The sequence below is a fragment of the Herpailurus yagouaroundi genome, unplaced genomic scaffold (genome assembly GCF_014898765.1).
Source record: "Herpailurus yagouaroundi ecotype Mexico unplaced genomic scaffold, PumYag 182, whole genome shotgun sequence".
NCBI lineage: Eukaryota > Metazoa > Chordata > Mammalia > Carnivora > Felidae > Herpailurus > Herpailurus yagouaroundi.
In genome coordinates this window covers 15,912,843-15,935,614 of record NW_024412413.1, presented here as the reverse complement: position 1 = coordinate 15,935,614, position 22,772 = coordinate 15,912,843, and the positions used below count along the sequence as shown (strand labels likewise).

The 22,772-nt window shown below is 41.0% G+C and overlaps 1 protein-coding gene across 2 annotated transcripts in view; it reads left to right on the top strand.

Annotated features, from left to right (window-relative positions):
* The window catches only part of POLR3B (RNA polymerase III subunit B), a 104,181-nt gene that overhangs the window by 54,919 nt on the left and 26,490 nt on the right, over window positions 1–22,772 (top strand). The window contains exons 19-24 of one of the 2 annotated variants that reach the window (XM_040491008.1): window positions 2,629–2,756; window positions 10,712–10,921; window positions 13,242–13,400; window positions 15,054–15,171; window positions 17,037–17,179; window positions 17,423–17,539. In XM_040491008.1, the coding sequence (XP_040346942.1) occupies window positions 2,629–2,756; window positions 10,712–10,921; window positions 13,242–13,400; window positions 15,054–15,171; window positions 17,037–17,179; window positions 17,423–17,460 (796 nt within the window). In that variant the 3' untranslated portion in view covers window positions 17,461–17,539. Of the gene's footprint in view, window positions 1–2,628; window positions 2,757–10,711; window positions 10,922–13,241; window positions 13,401–15,053; window positions 15,172–17,036; window positions 17,180–17,422; window positions 17,540–22,772 lie in introns of those variants that run through there. The other variant, XM_040491007.1, reaches the window with a different exon arrangement.

Genomic DNA, 22,772 nt, shown 5'->3' with positions numbered 1-22,772 from the left:
CCACCAAACTCCAGCCTCCAGATGTAATCAGTGCTAATGGTTTAATGTACTCTTTCAGATTTTTTTCGAAGGGAATACAAAACATACCTACTCGGTCACTCACAGTGTATGGGACCAAGGCAGCATAGTTTATGTTTAAACTTGATTTAAACCTACCATCATTACCAACTTCATCATTCTGAACATTTTTTATATTAGCATATGTATATATACCTATATAAATATATTACTTTAGTTTCTTTATATTACATTGACTACACATAAATAGTTTATTTAACCTGTTGTTGAATATTTAGGCTGTTTTCTGACTTTTCTGCTGTTGCAGATGACAGGTTACAGAATCTTGATTTGAGCTAAATTTAAGGCCCTTATGCACATTGACTAGAAAGTCTCCTATTTCCTGTTCAGGACAGAAGATTATGGTGGTTTTAATTTCAAATAATAGTATTCCTTTTTGTTTTATAGAAGTCAAAATCAGAGCTTTGAATAATTATCAGAAGATACATGATCTTAGATGTATTGTTATGAAAAGGTCTTTACCTTTTTCATTTTCAGCTTCAGTCTGCATATTTACATGAAGAAATTGGCCCATATTTCAAATTGGCCAATATTTAAACAAAACTGTACATTTAAAATGAACTGTTATTGTAAGCCATAAAATGTCATTATAAGCAGTTTCTCTTTTAAATAAAACAAAACAAAACCTAGAGCCCTTTCCGTCTCTGCCAACAAAGGCCTAACATATCTGAGAGAGTTGGGGTTCTCCCAGGTCATAAGGTCAAAACTGTGTTCTTCAAACCAAGAGCCACATGGAGAGCATTCTCTCCAACCAAGCTAGGAACATAATTCATATGTGTACTGGAGGAAAAAAAAAAAAAAAAACCCATGATGGATGACTGGATAAGTGGGAAATCTTTTGCCATGTGCATTGCAACTAATTTTCCACAATGGGTTGGCCTATCTTGGAAACCACTTCACAGGTACTATAAACCATTAACATTATTTTTTTTTTCTTAGTTTATTTATTTTTTCAGAGAGAGAGCAGGGGAGGGGCAGAGAGAGAAGGAGAGAGTATCCCAAGCAGGCTCCACGCTGTCAGTGCAGAGCACAATGTGGGGCTCAAACTCAGGAACCAGGAGATCATGACCCAAGCTGAAATCAAGAGGCAGATGCTTAACCCACTGAGCCACCCAGGTGCCCCAGCCATTGAAATGACTAAAACTATGTCTTAGAAATGCTTGAGGAAGGAATAGAGGATCAGCAGAGACCACAGACACTGGATGTGATGTCTGTTACTTTCAGCAAGACCCAGAAACAATCTGGCTACCCTTTCCTTTTAAAATACCTGAGCTGCTGTATCATTTAGCCAAAACTGGTGTTTTTGCAAAAATGTGTTACAAAAGTAACGAAGATTCTAACACCTACTAGATACAGTCTTCCTTTGTGTCCAGCACCTACAGCTCAGCTGTCCAATAAAAAAATGTCATGCAAGCCCATATATCTACGTTTTCCAGTAGCCACTCTGAAAAAGAAACAGACGAAGTTAATCTTAGTAACTGTATTTGACCCAGTGTATCTCAAATGTTGTCATATCAACATGTAGTCAATATAAAAATATTGAGATTTTATGTATTTTTTTCCTTATTATAAGTCTTCAAAATCTGGTGTGCACTTAACACACATCTCAGTTTGAAGGCTAGATGTTCATTGGAAATACCTGATCTGGTTTCATAACATTTACGTTTGAAAAAGTTGACTCACAAGTGTAAGTTGTTACAAACATAACTCAGGTTTTGAACAACTGAACTGAGTTATTTAAATTTGAGTTTTTAAAATTTAAAGTAATTGAAATTAAGTAAAATGAAAAATCCCATTCCTTAGTTATACTAATCTAACTGAACAAGTGCTGAACAGCCACACTTACCTGGTGGTTGTGGTGTTGGTCCCCTTACATCTTATAGTAACTTCTTCAGCAGATCTATTCCTCTTGAAAATGGTCATACAACTTTGTCATTGATACAAGTTGGAAAAGGGCAGAAAAGCAACGCACTCAGCCATGTGGATATTTTTGGTATTGCATTTTGATATGCCCAATATAGTGATTTCTTTATAAGGGTTATTGTTATTAGTATGTAATAATGTTTTATTTTCTTACAGGGGTATTTTGTACTATCTCCCTTCTCTTACATTTCTATAAGTAATAAGTTTCTATTACTGAAAAAAATAATTCATTTTATTATATTTTATTTTTATCAGTTTTACTAGCAGCAAACATTGAGGTTTTATATAAATTACATGTATTTGTGTATAAATTTTTATATTCATATAGACTTATAAATTTTATTATCTGGGTCCTTGGGGGACTTTTGTTTTTATTTGAGAGAGAATGAACGAGCAGGGGAGAGGGGCAGAGGGAAAGAGAGAATCTCAAGCAAGCCCCACGCTCAGTGTAGAGCCTGATGTGGGGCTCGACCCCAGGATCATGACCTAAGCTGAAATCAAGAGACAGATGCTGAACTAAGCCACCCAGGCACCTCCATTGGGACCTTGATAGTAATATTTTTATACTCTTTAAGAGCTATTTGTTCTAGTCCTTGGTGTCTTAGATGTCTAATTTTTAATTAACAGAGATACCACCCACTTGGAGATTGAGCCCTTCACTCTTCTTGGCGTTTGTGCTGGCCTCATCCCATACCCTCATCATAACCAGTCCCCAAGAAACACATACCAATGTGCCATGGGGAAACAAGCCATGGGTAAGATTTCCTTCTTGAACTTGGTTGCAAATAGTTAGAAAAAGGCTTAAATCTTTATCCTTACTCCAGTAGTATGAAATGTTTGGTTAAGTCAGACACTGCTAATTCCTGAGTGTTACTGACCTCAGAGGGTTGCCTGTGAACTCCGCAGGGCTTACAGGTGCCCCGCCATGTTTGAAGCATAAACAGAAATAGAGAAAACCTCTCTGAACTTGTTCCTTTGACCAAACAAGGAGATATATAATAGATGTCACAGAATGACAAGGCGGTAAACGTGAAGAGAAAAGCTCTATAAAATGTCAGTTGTGAACCAGAAGAAATGGAAGAAAGAGCAGAAAAACACAAGGTGGAGGGAAGAGAGCCGAAGATGCATGGTATATATTAGAATGTGCTAGTGATGGTCAGGGTGACAGTCATTGCACCCATTACATCCTCATCCTTGCTCCCATAGCTTCTGAAACACCAGTTCATGTCATACAAATTTCTGAATTCGTTTTTCTTCCATTTTCTTTCCTCTCTCCTCCATGTATCTATTAATTTATCTGTTCTCCATCCATAACACTTGTTGAACATCATGTGTAGACGAGACAGTGAGTCTGGGACCTGAACATGGAGAGGTGAGACAGAGCCCTGTCCTCAAGGTGTTCACAGTCTAGTAGGAGAGCCCAACAAGAACAACTATAATTCAAGATATGTGATAGGTGCTGGAGTTGACCAACAGCTGGAATCTTAGGGAATGAGAGCTGAAAGGTCACTAGAGGTTAGAGAGTAGGTTGTTTCCGAAGAATAGAACTGAACCGGGTCTTGAAAGACCCTGAGTATTTTTCACAGGCATGAAAATAGAAGCAAGCGTTGCATGGGGCATCTTGGTGCTTTGGTATGGGTGTTTAGCCTAATCTGGGTATGGTAGCATAGTGGGAGGGGCACCACATATTATTAACGATTTTTGGTTTTATCTTGAAGGTGATATGGCGAAGATACCAGGCCAAAACAAGAAAAAGTTTTGCTTATAAACTTTTTCTGAAATGTTTCTTAAAAATCATTTAAAAATGTTTTTTAAATCCTAGTGAGTTTAATAAGTTCTATTTTCATTTATGTCTATGACATCAATATGGTATGTCATTTCTGGTTTAAAGTATGATACAAGGAACTTCGAAAAGAAACTGAAAGGTTTTTGCATTGCCTTTGAGTAACCACCGGAAAGCATTTAGCTTCCCAGTTGCCAGCAATCAGCTGCAACTGACCGTAGCTTGACAATTAAGGAATCCTACATCTCATCCCCGATAGTGTATGTTTCTTTTCGAGTTTTTATATTGCGCTTTGGTTGGCAAAACATGTTGTCCTGCAACCATTTACCTGAATGACGTAATGCCTGGACAGTTCAGAATAATTCCCAGTGGGAAAATCTAAGCCGAGGCTCATCAATTTCGCCTTTCCCATTCATCCTCAGCAGCAGTGTAGGCTGATTTCCCGCTTGTGCTTGTGACTTGCTAACAAGTTGAAATATACAGTACTGAACCTTGTGTGTCATGAAAGGGCTATCACTTCTATTGGGTTTACCAAACCATTTTGTTTCATGATGTGAATCCTGGCTGAAACAATACACCTTTTGTGTAGAACCTTCAGCAGAATTAACGGAAGACTAATCACTTCATCGCTAATGCCACTCTTTGCTTGTGTTTGAACATTGAAACAGAAAGGGCTACGAATCTATCTCCACTTGGTGAATCTTTTTTTTTTTTTTAAATAAAGAAGAGACTTGAAGGGAAGAAATAATATTTTTATTTTTGTAACTCATCTCCCTACCAGAAAAAAAAAAAAAAAAAGCCTTTATTTTGTGGCCATGAGTATCTGCAACGTTTGGTTAGTTACCACACACAGTTAAGCAGGATCAGTGTGTACAGAAAGCCAATTCAGTGTCTGTAGAGTTCTTTTGTAGTTTTCTGTGTGAAGGTTTTTTTTCTCGTTTTGTTTTGAGTGTCATTTGCAATTCATTGTCTGTGTTTTCTGAGGTTGGTGTATTCAGCTGCTCTGACCCTGGGTCCTGCACATTTAGCTCCTTGGATACAATCCTCTGACGTTACTGCTGACGCTAGGAAGACAAAAGCCACTGAATATCTTAAGTAATAAAAAAAAAAAAAAGCCTTTGTTACTGTTTGTTATTATAAAACACCTGACTGGGAAGAAAAGCATCAAGATAAAAGTACATTCAGAGTTGGCACATTACATGGCCACGTTTCTCTTCGGACGCTGAAATAGCTGTAGAAGTACCAAGCTAGGTCTAGATGAAAACTCCCAAAAGGAACAAGGCCAGCAGAGGGAGAAGACCCACAGCAGAGGCCCAGGTCTGTAAAGCAGACCTAGCACTTTGAGTTGGACTTCTCGGAGTCATTTTAATTCCATGCAGCCTCGGCTGCTGGTAACTAAAAGTCGTGCTATCCCATTTTAAGTAGGAGCCATTGCTGAAGACTGTATACATCTCAGGGATTCTGTGTGAATGTTCTAAAGTATTATTTTAGTGCCGTTCATCCGTTAGTCCATATGGATAGCGGAAGACAGTAGCCCAGAATTAACACACTACATATTCTAGCCAACCTGGAAGATTTGCTGTCTACTTTTCACTACCAACCGTCTGCCCCCAGTGAACAGAGTGAGAAAATGAGAGAAAGTCATTTTTCTGTCACTACCAAGGAGACCAAGATGAGCACAAAGCACAGACTGAAAGCCTCACCTTGTACATAAGAGAAAGCTCACTTTAGTCGTGAAACCCCAGCAGAGGTGTTTCTTAAATCTAAGGTTCTTTAAGTTGTTAATAAAGTACAGGTTTTCACACACCATCTTATCGTGCTACTAAGAAAGACTTGACTGTCCATGAATATGGCTCTGTTGTGACAAGGTTCCGAGCAAGAAGCCAGGTAGACGTGTGTGGAATTGGCGAGGGTGACCTGGGTCACTCAGTGCTCCAAGTGAAGGCTGTGTGTGGGAGCTGCATTGTACGTACTCCCTGGAACCAGACGCCAGTCCACGAGTCACGCTTTCATATCCTGCCCGTTTTATTAATTGGCAATCCGCTAGTGGAACACTTTCTCCTAGTTAAAGGGATCTTTCAGTCACTATCAGCTCAGTTCATGAACATGCATCACACACCTCCCCTAGGCCTGGTCTCTTCCCTCCTCCTTCACCTCCAAATTGCTCGGACTTTTTATCTATTTATTTATTAGCTCAGGAAGTAACATAGCTTCTGTTTTAGTTTTTGTTTTCAGTAGATGCTGTTCCAGAGCAGATAGCTCCCTCTCTTGTATTCCCCACTTCACAGTAGAGTGGGTTGTCCTAGAAGTAGCCTAGAAGATTTTGAGATCTTAGAAATACATAATATACAAAGATCCTCATAAAATTTTGTTTCATTCTACATCTTCCTCTACATTTCATTCAACTTTCGGTTTGATTTTCTTTTTTTAGAATATTTATTCTTTATCAATTTGGTGGGTACAGAATGAAAAGACGTCTTGACCAAATTATCCCTGACAATTGTATTTAGAATTTCACTGTTCAAAAAAGAATTTATTTAAATCCTTGTCAGTATTTCAGATGTAAGATTGTATGATGTTTCCTGAGACTAGAATGCTAATAATGAATACTTAATGGAGATAAAATTAAACTGTCGTCCGGTTTGTAGGGTTAGCTTTGGAGGCGGAACAGGTGACAATGCAGAGGTCAAGGGATGTATGTTTGTGTTACTGCTAATATCAGTAGTATTGTTAATGAATGATGCCGCTTACTGACTACTCAGATGATTTATATGCATTTCTTCTTTTAATCATAATAATAATCCTGTCAGATCTAATACGTACCTTTTGTGTTTCTGACAAGGAAACAGACTCCCACTTTGGTTGAGTAACTTCTAAAAGGTTACGTTATATCTTCTGTGCAATGTTATCTATAAAACTTAACTAAAATTCTTCTCGACTGAAACTATCTTATTTCCTCACTTTTTCCTCTTCACTGCAGACCATGATCAAGGTGGCTTCGCTGCTAGACTGTAGGATATAAGCACCTTCGAGACAAGATTATGTCTGTGTTATTTATTACTGTATCCTTGGTGCCTAGCATAGTGCCAGCTCAGTAGGTATAGTAAGATACACAATCTGAGGCAGGCTGCAGGCTCTGAGCTGTCAGCATAGAGCCCAACGTGGGGCTCAAACACACAAGCCCTGAGATCATGACCTGAGCCAAAGCTGGACACTTAACTGACTGAGCCACCCAGGCGTCCCAAAAGTCTTCATGACTTTGAATGACCTAAGATTTCTTAGAATTCAAAAAGTGCAGGCTGTGAAGAAGAAAAAAATTAATCATTTGGACTTTCTCAAAATTAAACTTCTGCTCTATGAAAGATCTTAATCCACAGAATGGGAGCAAGTATTTGCAACATAGATATATAACATCAGATAAAGGATTTGTATCCAGTATATATAAAGAACTCTTCAGTGACAAGACAGCTCAGTTAAAAGATGGCAAAAACAAAAACCAGACACTTCACAAAGGGTAATAGTAATAGGAATGACCAGTAAGTTCATGAAAGTATATTCGTTGTTACTAGTCATCAGATAAATGTAAATTAAAACTGAGACACCACAACATGCTTATTAGCACAACTAACATGGGAAAGACATATTAAGTGTCAGGATGCAGAGCAGCTAAGAAGCACATACAGTGTTGGTGTGAACATAAATGGTATAACACTTTGGGAAATTATTAAGTAGTTTTTTAGGTTAACCTTACCAAATCCCACTGCTCTGTATTTACCCAAGAGAAGTGAACAAAGTCTTGTGCATGAATGTTAATAGCAGCTTTATTCACAAGTGCCCCAAACTGGAAACAAGGCCAGTGTCCATCAGCAGGTGAATGGGTAAATAGACTGTTTATACGTGCAGCAGAATACTTCTCAGCAATAATGAAGAGTGAATATGATACAGCCACATGGATGGACCTTGGAGTCATTATGCCAAGTGAAAGCAGCAGCAAAAGAGTGTCCCTGCTGCATGATTCCCTTTATATAACATTCTAGAAAGTGCGAGCTGTAATGATAAACAGCAGTGGTTGCCTGGGGTCACGGATAGGGAGGGATCTTTTTTGGGAATGTCGGAAGGCTTCTGGATCCTGATTGTTGTGATTTTACAGAGGCATAAATCTGTCAGAACTCCTCAATACTTACACTTTAAATGATAAAGTTTGTTGGTTTTAATAATGTTCTCAAATAAAAAGAAACTGGACAAAGGAAGACAGAAAACATAAATTCATTAAACTTCATTTTATGTTTTTCAGTATGCATTTCCTTATATTCTGCTAAGCTACATGTATCTTTACCAACCTTTTTTCATCCTACCTTAAAACATGTCCTCACTGTTTTAACCTACATCTACATACTTTGCCGTGCCAACCTGCAACTTAGGAAAGTTATGGTCAAGAAAATGCGATTTTGTAAGAAAGATTATGTCCTGGGTAATGAGGAAATGAGACTGTAGTTAGGGCAAAATGGAGCAGTGGGAGGGAGAACCCAGCTTCTGGTCTCCTTGCATTAGTTACTACGTAGACGCAATGCCCTTTTTAAGGAAGCTGAAAACAGTAAGAGGCATCCTATTTTGAGCCTGTGCTTCACCAGACCAGTCTTTTAATTTCTGCATGACATTTTCTCAAAAAGCTTACTTATTGGCAAAATAGTCATCAGGCTTTTTATAAAAATTATAGTGTGTGATGGCATTTTGAAGTTTTATGATAGAGAAGTCATAGTTTATAAATCCTGTTTTAACCAACACACCCATCAGTGCTATATATAAAAATGTATATACACATGTGCTCCTACAAATTCTTCAAAAAGCCTTTAAGGAGAATTTCTAATGAGATCATAACCACCAGACATATGCTAAACCATTTTGCTGTTCATCCATTCAGTGGTCAGGTCAGTTGTAATGCCTGAGAATTATGTTCTGGGCCTGGTAGCACAATTTATAGCGGGATCTCATCTCTTTCACCATTGTTTGGGGGTGCAGCCATCAATGCCTTCCCTGCTGCATAATAATGCTTGTCTCAGGTTTCAGAAGACGGGTTTGGCAGCCTGGTGGGACATTGCCTGAACCCTTGTCTCAAGCTGGGTGGAGGATACAATTGGAGCTGAAATCTCAACATAAATTTTAAACGATTTCATGTAAAAGGACAAACTTATTGTCAGTGAACTTTACCACGATCCAGGCAACAGTGATTTTATTTCTGAAACAGTGATCCATTACCAGGTATCCTGCCCAGTTTATTAGTTGGCACTAAAATAACATAAATTAATTGGCAGTTTAGTGGAAACTCAACAAAAAGTTCATGAGATTCAGTTTAACTGTTTTTTCAGCTGAGTCTTGATAAGTTTTCTAGAGATTTAAGTGCAAATATTTATTATAAAAATATGTAATTCAGTTTTGTTTACTGACACTTACTGAGCCTCTATAGTGAGCCCTGAAGGTTTCATGATTTCTTTCAATAGTAATCGTCAAGGAGTCCCATATCATTTTTGCTGTGTGAATATGTTATTTTCATCCCTGAATTGAAATCACCATTGATTTCATGACTTGAGTACAGAGGAAAAGGTGAAGGAAATAATGAGTTTTGATATCTGCTCACCTTAGAGCTTAACTCCATTAAATGGCACATGGGCATCTTGGGACATGTGGGTATTGAGGATGTGTCCCTATGCAAGCATGTGAAAGAGAAAAAGTGACTTAAGCTACCTTCTTAGCCATCAAGGGAAAAGAAGAGACACCTGGGAGAAGTTAAAGAGGCTCAGTAACCCACACATAAGTTCAGGAGTAGGGCAAGTGTGAGTCCCCATTTTAAGGTCTCTGAGTAGGAGCAACTATGTATTCACAAGACCATGAGAGTGAAACCCTTTTTTGGTGCAAGTCTCTGAACCTTAGTGAGCCCCTACGGGGGAAAGGGACAAAGAATAACATCCTAATTTCACTTCCAGTTGACAGGAACAACTTCCAAGGTCCCAACAGGTGGAAAGTCTGATTGCTAAGGACAGAAAAGCCTGTACCTGATTGGACAGGACCTTGGATTTCTTAGAGGAAGGGGCCACCATGCCTTTCCCCGTTTTATCTCCCCTGTTGGGTATAGAGTAGTTGTGTGTTCATTGCTTAGTAAATGAAGAGTTAAACAAATGGGTAAATCCACTCTTCTCTGCTTTCATTTTCCTCCTTTTTGTTCCTTCCTTTCCTTTCCTCCGTTTTCTCTTTTCTTTTTCATTTAGAACTTTTCTAATGGTTGATTAATTTTTATGAAACGTATCCTTACCTGTCAGCACTCGGCAGTGGTTTCTTATTACCTTCTCATCCCAGTAGCTGGAACTGTATCCATAACATGCTAGAACTGAGTTTAAGAAACGTGGATTTACCTATGCAATTATGAAATGTGGATTACCTGTGAAACCAGTAGAGACTGGTTCCTCAATGGGGTTAGGTTGGTATACTTTGGGTGTGATTTTTCCTCTTTGTAGGACTTTTTTTTTTTTTTTTTAAGATTTGTTTATTTTTGAAGTGGCAGTTGGGGGGAGTGGGGGCGGAGAACAGAAGATCTGAAGTGGGCTCCCCACTAACAGCAGTGAGCCGGATGGAGGGCTCGAACCCACAAACCGTAAGATCACGCCCCGAGCTGAAGTCAGATGTTCAGTAAACTGAGCCACCCAGGCACCCGTGCAAATGTTTCCTCTTTTATAGGACTTTTAACCTTATGGAGAAAAATTGCTTTTAAAAGTCGTTAGCCACTATGAGGGTATTATTGCTTTTGAAATGTTTAACCTGAAGGTTTTCTTCATTTTAGTGAAATTAATACCTTTTTTTAATCTCGGTACACATGGCTACCTAATTATTTTACATAATAGAATGTGCACTTTGTTTTGTCCAATATCAATGAAGGTACCATTGGATACAACCAGCGGAACAGAATCGATACTCTCATGTATCTGCTAGCATATCCACAAAAACCCATGGTTAAAACAAAGACCATTGAGTTGATAGAATTTGAGAAACTGCCAGCTGGACAGAATGCAACAGTTGCCGTGATGAGTTACAGCGGCTATGATATTGAAGATGCCCTTGTTTTAAACAAGGCTTCCTTGGACAGAGGTAAGTGGGTCTACAGAGCTCATGGTGTGCAGAATTAGGTATAATAAGGATAATCAGCTAAAAGTCACCTGGTGTCAAAATGTTAATGTCAGTTTCAAGTGATTTGAATTTTGTAACATACAAACAGGAGGTGGTTAGGTTTCAGTGTTGACTTTTTTAATGAATATTACATAGAGGTAATTTGTTAAATGTATTATTAAGTGTATCTTTGTTGTTGTTATTTTACTTTATTAGAGACTTGAGAGAGTTCCTCAACAGAAAACATGCAAGAATTTGTTTATTTCCTAGCAAGAATTATAATAAATGAAAAACGGTTTTTGGATATATCTAGTCAGTCAACAACAAACTGAGAAGGCCACAGCAATATTTCTGTGTTAAAGGGTTTTTTTAATTGTATGTCTCAACCCCATAATGTTAGACCTTTTTGTTAGCAAAATGCTAAAAGTTAAAAATACCCATGCACAGACCCCCGACCTACCAGTTCCTGTGCAATCTTTTTGTCAGTTTTCTGACAGTTTACTTTTGCAAGTCACTGCTCATGGTTTGTTAGCTGTCACCTGACCTGAAGTCTGACTCCTCTCTTCATAATCTCTCTCTTTTTCCTCCCTGGCATACTCACTCTGCCTTCCCCTTTACTCTCTGTAGTTGCTAGGCAGCCGTAATAGCACTCCTAGACATGTGTCTTTGGCATTAATGTTGGCTGCACTTAATTTATGCCTCTTTTTTTTCCTCCAGATGACAACAGCCATGCTTTAAAACTAGATGTTTTCCTTTCTGATTAACTGGTAACGTTTATGTGGAAATCTGAAGACTTTGTGATATCTGTCAGAAACTCTGCAACACCATTTAATGATCTGAGTTTACTGTCCTCTAGCTTTTAAGCTATCACCTGTAAATAAAATGTCCATTCACACTTGGAGGAAAACGCTTCTTGATTTCAGGCAGCTCAGATTCCCACTGCACTCTAACACGTTGCAGTTAATGGCCAGTGTACGGAATTTCAAGATCATGTAATGTTTCCAAAGCAGCTGGCTCGCTGAGCGGAGTTTATTATGGCCACACACAATTTACCAGGAGCCATAATGACTGAGACCTTTCTCGGAGACATACTAACATCCTCATCTCCTGTCCAGATGTCGAAATTTGTTACTTCATCGCACGGTCGCCTTCATATTTTAAAAGTTATATTCGAGCACAGAGGCTTTATTTAGAAACCCACTTTTTCCTGATTTTCTAAACCCACGTTCTTAGATTTCTTATTAAGAGTTCTGCCTTTGGTGGAGAATCGTAAGTGAAGGATTTTACAGCCATGCATTTATGTCATCAGTAATAGCTGACATTTAATCCTGAGGTGTCTCCCTATTTAAGTAAACTCTGACATGGCTCAGTATATGCTAGGGCGATTAGAGAGAGAATGCAGTTTAGAATAACTGCTTGGCCAAAGGGAGAAAAGAAAAGAAATGCAGTCACAGAATCTTGGGTGACTCCACAGCAGATGGGTCTTCTTGAGGGATTCAGTGCGGGAAGTTTTTCCTCCACCTAAAGGTTTCCTTCTGTTCCTTTTGCTTATCTTTCATAATGCTTATTTAGATTGCTGGTTGGTGTCAGGACTTTGCCCTCATTCACTAGATAAATGTGATCCAAAAGTATAATCAGAGTAAACTCTCATCTTCGGGGCACAGGCAAATGATTTCTCCTGTTAAAATTATTTGACTGCAGCTTCTTTTCATTTTCTCTCCTCTCTGGAGAAAAATTAATCTTTTTGTGCCCTTGTTTGGGACTTCCTCTGAGTGCCAAAATTGGAAACAGGAAAACTTTTCAGAGAAGGTTAGCAGAAGTTATGCACCAGAAGGGTGTGTGGGAAGAATCTTGGTTGATCAGTAGACATGGTGTGTTTCCACACTGCCACCCAGCTGGCTGGGCGACCTAGGCCACGTGACTTCCCTGGACCTCATTTTGTAGCACTTGTAACACTGTACATAGAGCAGTTAAGCTAGGTGGTCTCTGGGGCCCTTTCCAGTTCCCATATTCTGTGGCTCTGTGCCCTGAAAGAAGCACAGTGATGTTCAGGTTTCTCTCACCTTTCTCCATCATGACAGGATGTATTCCATACTGGAACATGGTTGTAGAGATTCCAGTGTTTATGTGGATAGTAGGTGTTGGAGAGTTTCTGAGCCAGTTCTTTGGATTATCAGGTTGCTATTTGGCCCATCCCAGATGACCCAAATGTAGAGCAAGTTGTGGGTCATTCAGTAACACAAATACATGTTTTCTCATAGTCGCGTTGGTGGTTCTGACCCCCAGTTTGGTTTCATTTTAGGCTTTGGGCGCTGCCTTGTATATAAAAATGCTAAATGTACATTGAAGCGCTATACCAATCAGACTTTTGATAAAGTGATGGGGCCGATGTTGGACGCTGCTACGAGGAAACCCATCTGGCGACACGAAATTTTAGATGCGGATGGTATCTGTTCTCCAGGTAAGAGCCCTTTTTAAAAACAATTTAAATGTATACTCTTTGCAACATGAAAGTTATGCATCAGTATTTCTGAACATTTGGTAACAGGGAAGAAAAAAATAACTTACAAAACCACTTTCCTAACTCAAACAGCGTGGTCATTTTTGATGAATTTCCCTTCTAGTCTATTTTTCTACGCATGTATTTTTACATAGTAGTAGTTCTATTCCAGTTATTCTTTTCTACTTAAAATTTTCAAGCACAGAAAAGCCACTTTAAGGAAATGTTTAAAACAAAATGCTTTAAGAGTGTAAATGCCATTTCCCTGCATCTACACTGGCGTTTTTCATCATTTGTGCATCTAACATGCAGACTGATTTGAGACTCTTCTTCCCCCAAAAGTGTGACTCCGTGATAATTACAAACTCGCAGTGAATTTTGTTGATGCCACCGCAGCCCCTGCCCTTGAGTCTTACAGTCCAGCTTGGGAGGCTGACAGTGACCAGAGGATCACATGTAAACATATGTCACGTCATAGCCAGGCTAAGGAACCCTATAAAGATCTGTGAGGGCATTTAATAGCAAGAGGATCTGACCTAGGCAGGAAGTGCAGGCTCACCTTCCCTAACAAAGGGCGCTGAGATCTGGAGGATGTGTGCAGTTAACTAGTAAGTAGGGGAGCGGAGTGTGTCCTGAGCTGTGGTGTCCTGTAGCTATAGATGGTTAAAGGTTCTGAAAGGCCGGTGCGGCTCAAACAGGGAGAGGACAGGGAAGGGCAGTAAACAAGAATCTAGAGAGAGGAAGAGCAGGAGGTGGGGCAGGGCCCAGACACAGGCCTTGCATCATGATGCTGTTTTCATCACGATCCTAAAAGCAACACTACAGTCAGGTACGCATTTTGAAATGATCATTGTGACCACAGCGTGGAGAAAAGAATAGAAAGGGGCCAAAACAGAGGGAGACCCAGCGAGAGCTCTGGCAGCAGAGCAGGAGAGTGGGGCCACAGCGAGGCGGAAAGATGGGCTGTGGTGGGGACATTGCTGGGAGGGCAGAGCCACGTGATTTGTCACGATGGTGCCTGGGTGGTGGGTACTTGCATCTGCTGTGGTGCCCACAGCTGCGTGGCGCACGGCTTCCTCTCCTCCTGGCTGCGTTTCTTTCTCGGAGAATTTTGCTCACTGTTAACCTGGGTTTTGTGGCAGAGAGCTAGCACCGTGACAGTACTATAGAGTAGTCGGCCTTGGAGCTTACCAGGAAAAGATGCAAAGAAAGGTGAGAATAGCAGGAAAATCAAAGAAGTATTTTGATTGCCTCGTCGTCCAAGTTGAGTTGGCAATGAGTGAGTACTAGGTGAAATAACTTAATGAAAGTAAGTGGCCCAGACTTGTTCTGACACCCCAAGATATATAAGGTTGCCATTTATTGACATGAAGTTTCTCCTGTTAGTTTGGTTCTCTAAACCAGTTTCTTGATTTTTTTACACACTGATTTTTCAAATGGGCTGCCACAATTACTGACGAGCCCTGTTGAACTCTGGCTCATACCATATCGACCTTTTCCTTCCTTGTCTGCATTTCATGGACCAATCTAATCACCTAGTTCCATGCCCCAATAATGTGTGCATTCCACAGAGGTGGTAGCGATTGGACTGTAACACCCTTGTCTTTTTCTTAGGTGAGAAGGTAGAAAACAAACAAGTGCTTGTCAATAAGTCCATGCCCACAGTAACTCAGATTCCTCTGGAAGGAAGTAATGTTCCACAGCAGCCACAGTATAAGGATGTGCCCATCACGTATGTATTGGTTTCACCTTGGAAATACCTAGAAAGATTCAAAAAAAAAAGAGAGAAAGGCTAGGGGAAATTAGAAGTTAGCTCTTGGAGGGTTGGAGAATAGAAATTACAATTGGGGGTAATAATAGTTGTCCTGAAGACAGCGTGGTGTGGAAGATAAAACCAAGCTGTGGAATCATGTAGGCCTCCCACCCTGGGTTTGAGTTGTGGGCCAAATAGGCAGGACTTCCAGGTAGAGGGAACAGTGAGGTGAAGGCCCCTTGGGCAAAAAAGCACCCAGATTTAGAGGACCAGTGTAGCCTGCTGGGGCTAGGTTGTACGGTACTTGGGAATTCCTTCGGTAGAGAGTGATAGGATCAGATGTGTGTTAAATAAGTAAATTAAACACACTGGCCACAGTGTGGCATCACTACTGCACGGGACTATAGCTGGGTTCAGTACTGGTCATGTGGTATGTTACCTTATGTGGATGAAGCACTCACACCTTGGCCTCAGGTTTTTCATCTGTGCAGTGAAAGAGTTAACACTCATTAATCTCCAGATGTCTCAAATACAGTGAAATTGGAGACTTCATGAGATGAGCCATGGGCCAGTGATAGCAACCACACTCCGACATAAAAAACAAAACCGGAAGAAGTAACAAGATGCTTAGTCTAGCTGGGGTGATTGGAGTTAACTGAACTCTTGAGGTGGGGGTCTGGGGTGACACGGGAGAGCTGGGTTCCTGGGCCCTGGAAGGTAGTTCAGCAGACCCGTTCTGAGCCACAGCTGAGCCCTGCTCCCGGCCAGTCACTGTGCCACTTGTATTGGAAACACAGCTGAAGTGAACCACGACCCTTCCCTGAAAGGAACCACACATAGTTAGCGGAGGCCTGCACAAAAAAAGAAGTCCAGTGAATATCCTGATCATAGTGACTTCATTGAGAGCTTTCTCTGTACCGGTTATGGTTGTGGGCAGTTTACCTGTGTTAGTTCACTTGTTCTGGCCACCACTCCATGAACCAAGTGCTCCTAATAGCCTTGTTCAAAAGACACAGAAACTGAGGCACAGAGAGGTAAAGTAATTTACCAAGGTCACACAGCTGCAAGCAGCAGAGTCAACATTTGAACTCCCACAGTTTGGCTTCAGAGCCCAACTCCTGCCCTCTGTGCTAAATGCTGCGGTGCTGTGTGTGCCGTGGATTTGTCTGTGGGGTGAGTGGGAGTGCAGAGGAGAAACTGGGCTCTCCACTTAGGGGAGGGGTGAGGGCCCTTGCCCCGAATACTACAAAACAAAAGGCTGTTTTAGGGTGAGAAAGGTGGTTATGCTAGCTGGTTTTCATCCTGTCCTGGAGGAGGAGGTCTTTTTTCTTCTTCAGAACTCGCGTCCCCTCCTGGGTTCTGCATTTAATCTAGTCTTTTAGGGACCTGACTCTCTCATTTTCTCTTCTGTCCTTCCATGTCTTCAGCCAGCTTTCTGTCGATTCCTTCCCCACAGGCTAGAAAGTGTGCTCCCATATTTCTTATCTTGAAAAGAAAACGAAACCTTCCTCAGGGCTCTGCGATCCTTCCAGGCTGCCAAGCATCCTGTTTCTTTGTCTGCCATGAGGGAGTAGCGTGGGAATGGTGTGTGCGGTGTGGGTTAAGTTGCCTTACGCCTGCCTCTCACAGTGTTTCCTAAAGGTTAGCCATCTCAGACAAAGACTGGAAAAGGGAAACGGTAACCTTTGGACTTAATGTTGAAAAATGAAAGGCACGTTTCAGAGTCCAGAATGGCGGGGTCAAAACATTCTGTGGTTGATCTTAAGTAAAATACGGTCTGTGGGTGATAGGTTCACAAAGGGCAGTTTGAAAACTCTGTTTTAGTGACTTGCTGTTAATATTAGCTACAAAGGGGCTACGGATTCATATATCGAAAAAGTGATGATCTCTTCAAATGCTGAAGATGCTTTTCTGATCAAAATGCTGCTGAGGCAGACGAGGCGTCCAGAGATTGGAGACAAGTTCAGCAGCCGCCACGGGCAAAAAGGTAAATTGTGTCGCTCCCCGATTTGTTTACAAAACTGAAAATAGTATTTGTTAACCACGTATATAAGAAATGTGTAACTTTCCCCTGTTAAAAAAAAATATACAGTGTGTTGGAAAAATCATTACATTGTTAGCCAGATTTATGCTGGTTTTATTTCTTAGACTTTGCTGTTTTTACTTTAATAGCATTGAAAAATGTACCATAAGGTTGCTTCTCTTTGCCATTTATTTCATTTTGTTGCAGCTGCTCCACCCAAAATTATAATTACGAATACACTCTAGACAACGTACCTCCTAAGATACAGGTAGACGTTCAGAAAATAAATAGCAGCACCTCTTTTTTGTGGAAGGTGCGTATGTGTTCCGCTGTCTGTCGGGTCCTAGTACCGTAGGGCGTCAGCACGAGCAGACCGCTCAGAATGGTCTGCGCCTGTGTTTAACGGTGAGCAGCCTGTGTGAGGTTCCCAGCTGGGGGGCTGTGGAGCTGAATTAGAACGCGGGTGTCCGGATCCCAGCGCGGCGCCCTCCCCGTCTGCTGCAGGTGGCCCCTTGCCTAGATATGTTTCTCCATGTGGTCCCGCTGGTGAGCCCTGCTCTTCCTGGGAGGTTACTGCTGAGTCTTCACGCGGTTGTGGCTCGGCAGTGTCTTGTTTTCTTGTTTGTATCTTCAAGAAACAGAGCACTGTGTCATTACTGATTAACTTGCTTTCTGTAGGCTCCCTCTTAGGTACGCATACCCGCATACCCTTGGCGGTTCAAAGGGGAACGTTTGCCCTGGGGGTCGAATTTGGGCCGCGTCTGCCACTTAACTAGTTGAAGAGCAGCAGCAGCAGCTTACACTTTTGTGGCACTAACTGTGTGCCCAGCAGCGTTCTCAGCACTTCACACACACTGACTCGCTGGCTTCTCTCTCACACAGTCTTGAGAGGCCGCTGCTGTTTTTATAGATGAGGAAACAGAGGCACAGTGACCTGAGTAGCTTGCCCAGTGTCCCCAGTTGGTGGCGGAGTTGGTTTTCGAACCCTGGCAGTCTGGCTCCGGAGTCCGTGCTCCTGACTGACATCCCTGCTGTCCTGAGCGTTAAGCACTTGGCATAGTGCCTGGCACACGGTGGGTGCTCAGGAAGAGACGGCAGTGACCACTGACATTGGCTCTTTTGCATTCTGCTCTCCAGCTTTGTGTCTCCTCTTTACTCCTAAATTCCTAGTGCCATGTCCTCGTGGTTTTAACTGATGGGCTTAAAGATAATGGCATATTCTCGCTGATCTCAACTTTCATTTGCCACACAAGTATATAAAATATTACAATTCATTTACTCAAATGAATCCAGCCATAGTTGTCATTCCTTCCATCAGTGAAACTGTTCCAGACTAACACTGTTTTTCAGTTGACAGACACGAGATTGTTTTAGGCTGTCAGTGTTTTGTTTAAAAAAAAAAAAAAAAAAAAAGATTTTATCCATGTAAATTTGACACTTCTAATTCATACGGTTCCCTAAAATGCTAACTCTTAATACCTTTCGAGTGTTTGTAAACACTTCTTGAGATTCTAGTGTTTTCCAGTAATTAGCAGTGAAAATCAACTTCTCTGTATTGAAACTATTTCTCCCTCTCTCTTGGTCTAGGCAATTGCTGAGATACACTACTAAGTCATTCTGGAGTAACCATAATCTTATTTGTAGCCTCTATTTTTCTTGACCTATTCCCTGGACTGGGACAAAGCTTGAAACTCTTCTTATAAAATATTGGCACTGGACACTTTATAAGAATGCACACTGTAAGAGAAGGTCTCCATTTTCTGAATCAGTTTACAAACTTCAAATATCCCAAATCCTCATGTTTTATTCCACCAGAGTGTTGTGCAAAGAGAGGAAGGCTGGCAAACATTTCAGTGATTATCCACTGTGTTCTAACTCCACTAAACTTCTTGAGGACAGGGATCACATTCTTAAATTCTTATAAAGCCTGATAGAGCCACTCTCATGGAGGGTACCTGATAGGTGTGTGGTAATGGTTAAATATGTGAATGAATTGAAATCGGGAAATGAAAAGGGACAGATTCTGCACTCTTGATGGATTGATTTTACTCAGTTTTTAATCTATACATAGTATGTGAGTATGTGTGTGTATAGTATAGACAAAGCAGTACTTTTGAAAATGAGAAACACACTTGATTAGTAAGCTCCTATAAACACAGACCTCTACAGGTGCAAGTAATGGCAGTGAGTCTTTCTGCTGTAACATTTTTTCAAACTAATAATATGATAGGGATAATGTTCATTGACAGAAGTGGTTTCCAGCCTGAAGTGATGTGAAACTGCAGATTTTGGAGATCGGTTGAACCTTCCTGGGGCTTGACTTGTACATGTCTGTGAAATGGGAAGAAGCCCTCCTGGGGTTAGGTGACCTTTCACTTGCAGTGAGGAGTTTATCTTGCTAGTATTCTTTTCCAGATGGCTTTTAATCCAAGGATGAAAACCTTCTGATTAGCCTAGATTCCCTTGATACTCCCTTGTCTTACAGCTTCATCAGATTTATTGAAAAGATTGGGGGGAAATGGACAAACAAAACATAGGTAGTTTAAGCCTTAAGAGAGTAGTGGAGGGAATGATGTAGAACGCTTAACATAATTTTTGTTTCTTTTAAGTGTAGTTTTTTAATCAAGTAATAAATGCATGTGGTTTAAAAGATCAAATAGTGTAAAAAAGGGGGTTTTGAACTGAAAAACATCTGTCCCTGCCTTTTCTCCAATTCTGCTTCCCAGAAGAGATTTCTTCTCATTTTTATTCTTCTATTTTGAAATCATATTTTTAAATATTATTTATTTATTTATTTATTTATTTTGAGAGAGAGAGAGAGTGGGGGTGGCACAGAGAGAGAGAGAGAGAATGTGAGAGAATCCCGATCCGGACCCAATATGGGGCTCGAACCCACGAATCATGAGATCATGACCTGAGCTGAAATTGGATGCTTAACCGACTGAGCCACCCAGGCGCTCCTCGAAATAACATTTTTAAACAGCTATTTATGTTATTCATCCATGTTTGCTATTACCCATTGATTTTCTGTTACGATGGATAGGAGGACCTGGAACTTGGCTGTCTTTCCTTCTCACTCCCCACCTCCATTCCCTGCACAGGTTATCGTAATGTTAGGTTACTTATTTCGATTGTATTATTACAACTACATAAATGTTGTTCACCCACAAACCAAGTAGTTGAGGGCATTTTCTTTATGGTCTAACTTTATTTTTTCAGAAATTAACAATCTTTTTCTGTTTTGCTAGATTTTCTGATTTCTCTTTCCATTCTTCTATACCATCAATAGTCTGTCAACACAATTTTCCACACGATCAGTTGTCTGTTAGGACCATTTTTCTCCCCAGAAGACCTTCTCTGTAGCACCCCCATTCTTCCTGCTCCAGTCTGTGGTGGTTTTCCTCTGAGCCCCAGCTTCCTAGCCAGTGTCTTAAGAACTGATCGCCACAGGTCACAGGAGTTCTGGGCAGAACCTGGCTCAGGGCCGCGAGCAGCCTCATCTTCTGTGCCCCAGAAATGTTTTCAAGAAAGGGTAGGAAGCACTCTGTGCTGATTTGCTTTAATCCCATATCACAGACCAAGGACTTACACAACAGAAAATGTATTGCCTCACAGTTCTGGAAGCTGAAGTCCAAGGTCAGTGTATTGGCAGGTTTGGTTTCTCCTGAGACCCCTTTCTGTGGCTTGCAGGTGGCCACTTTGTCCTGTGTCCTCACATGGCCTTTTCTCTGTGCACCTACCTCCTCATGTCTCTCTCTCTTCTTAAAAGAACACCAGCCATATTGGATGAGGGTCCACCCCATGACCTTATTTAGCCTTAATTACCTCTGTAAAGACCCTGTCTCTAAACAGGATCACATTCTGAGGTATCCTGGGTGATCTAGGCATGGGGGACACAGTCCATAACACACTCTAGTGGCAGTCATTTGTGAAATTCCCATCTGAGCCCCCTGTTTCTTGGCTCATCCCATGTCATCCCACCACCACCTGCCCCCACCACAGTGGAATAGTCTGTTCATTAAATTGCTGAGAAAGGATGGCAAGAAGTAACTTTTGTAAGATCATGTATATCTGAACATGTTCTATCCTCCTAGATGATTTATACCCTGGTTGGTTATAGAATTCTCGATTGAAAAATTCTTTTCTCTAAGGATCCTAACAACATTGCTGTATTATTATCTAGATTCCACGTTACATTATTCTTCCTGATCTGTGTGTGTGTGTGTGCGCGTGCGTGCACAAGTGTGCTGTTTCTCTCTCTCTTCCCCTTCCTCCCATCCCCTTCCCCTGAAGTTTTTACTATCTTCTGTTCTTGGAATTCTAAAATTTTCATTCCTTGTCCTAGGAAGTCAGGTACCTTCTTATTCTGGAAGTTCAAGTTCCTTCAATTTTCAGATATTTTCTTATTTTGTTGATAATCTCCCTTCATCATTTTCCTTGTACTCTCATTGTCCATTTCCTTCTCTTGTTTTTCTTTCTAGGATTTGATTGACTTTATTTTCCATATTTTTTTTTCATGTTTGTTTATTTTTGAGAGACAGAGCGTGAGCAGGGGAGAGACAGAGAGAGAGAGGGAGACACAAAATCCAAAGCAGACTCCAGTCTCTGAGCTATCAGCACAGAGCCCGACATGGGGCTGGAACCTACGAACTGTCAGATCACGATCTGAGCCAAAGTCAGATGCCCAACTGACTAAACCACGCAGGCACCCCAATTTTCCAGATTTTTTAAAACCTATTGTATTTTAATTTCTAATAAATATTAATTTATAGTCTTTCTTATAGCCACGAGTATATATTTTTAGTATTATATTCATTTTTAGTTTTAGTTGTTTGTTTTCCTTTTCAACTATCTTCTGTTCCTAATTGTCTGTACTCCTTGAGGGGTTTCTTCCCCCTTCTCATTTGTTGTTGGGAAATTTTCTCTAATACCCGAAATGTCCATGAACCCTAAAAAGCAATTGGAAGCTTTATGGCCCAGGAATAGAATTTGTTGACTGGTGGACATCACTATAGGGGAATCAGGCAGTGAGCCATGATTATTGCCGGTGCCAGTTTCTATTAGCATCTTTCTAACTTTTGCTAGAAGGTTGGAGCTGGGAATGAGGGTCGCGACAGTACTTAAGACCATCAGCTGCCCTTCAGGGAGCCAGGTAGGGGCAGGGGGCTGGGACCCACTATTTAGTGCACAGGCTTTGATTTAATTCCTCTGTATCAGGCTGGTACCTTACCCTACCATCTGCTGGGCTTGCTGCCCTGGGGTGTCAGGTCATTGTGGTTCAATTCTTAAGGAAGGGTTGGGGGAGAATTGTGGTTTCTGGCTATCCAGGGTAGGGAATAAAAAGTCAGGGGCGCCTGGGTGACTCAGTAGGTTAAGCATCTGACTTTGGCTCAGGTCATGTTCTCACAGTTTGTGGGTTCAAGCTCCGCGTCGAGCTCTGTGCTGACACTCACAGCCTGGAGTCTGCTTTGGATTCTGTGTCTCCCTCTGTCTCTGCCCCTTCCCTGCTTTCTCTCTCTCTCTCTCTCTCTCTCTCTCTCTCTCTCTCTCTCTCTCT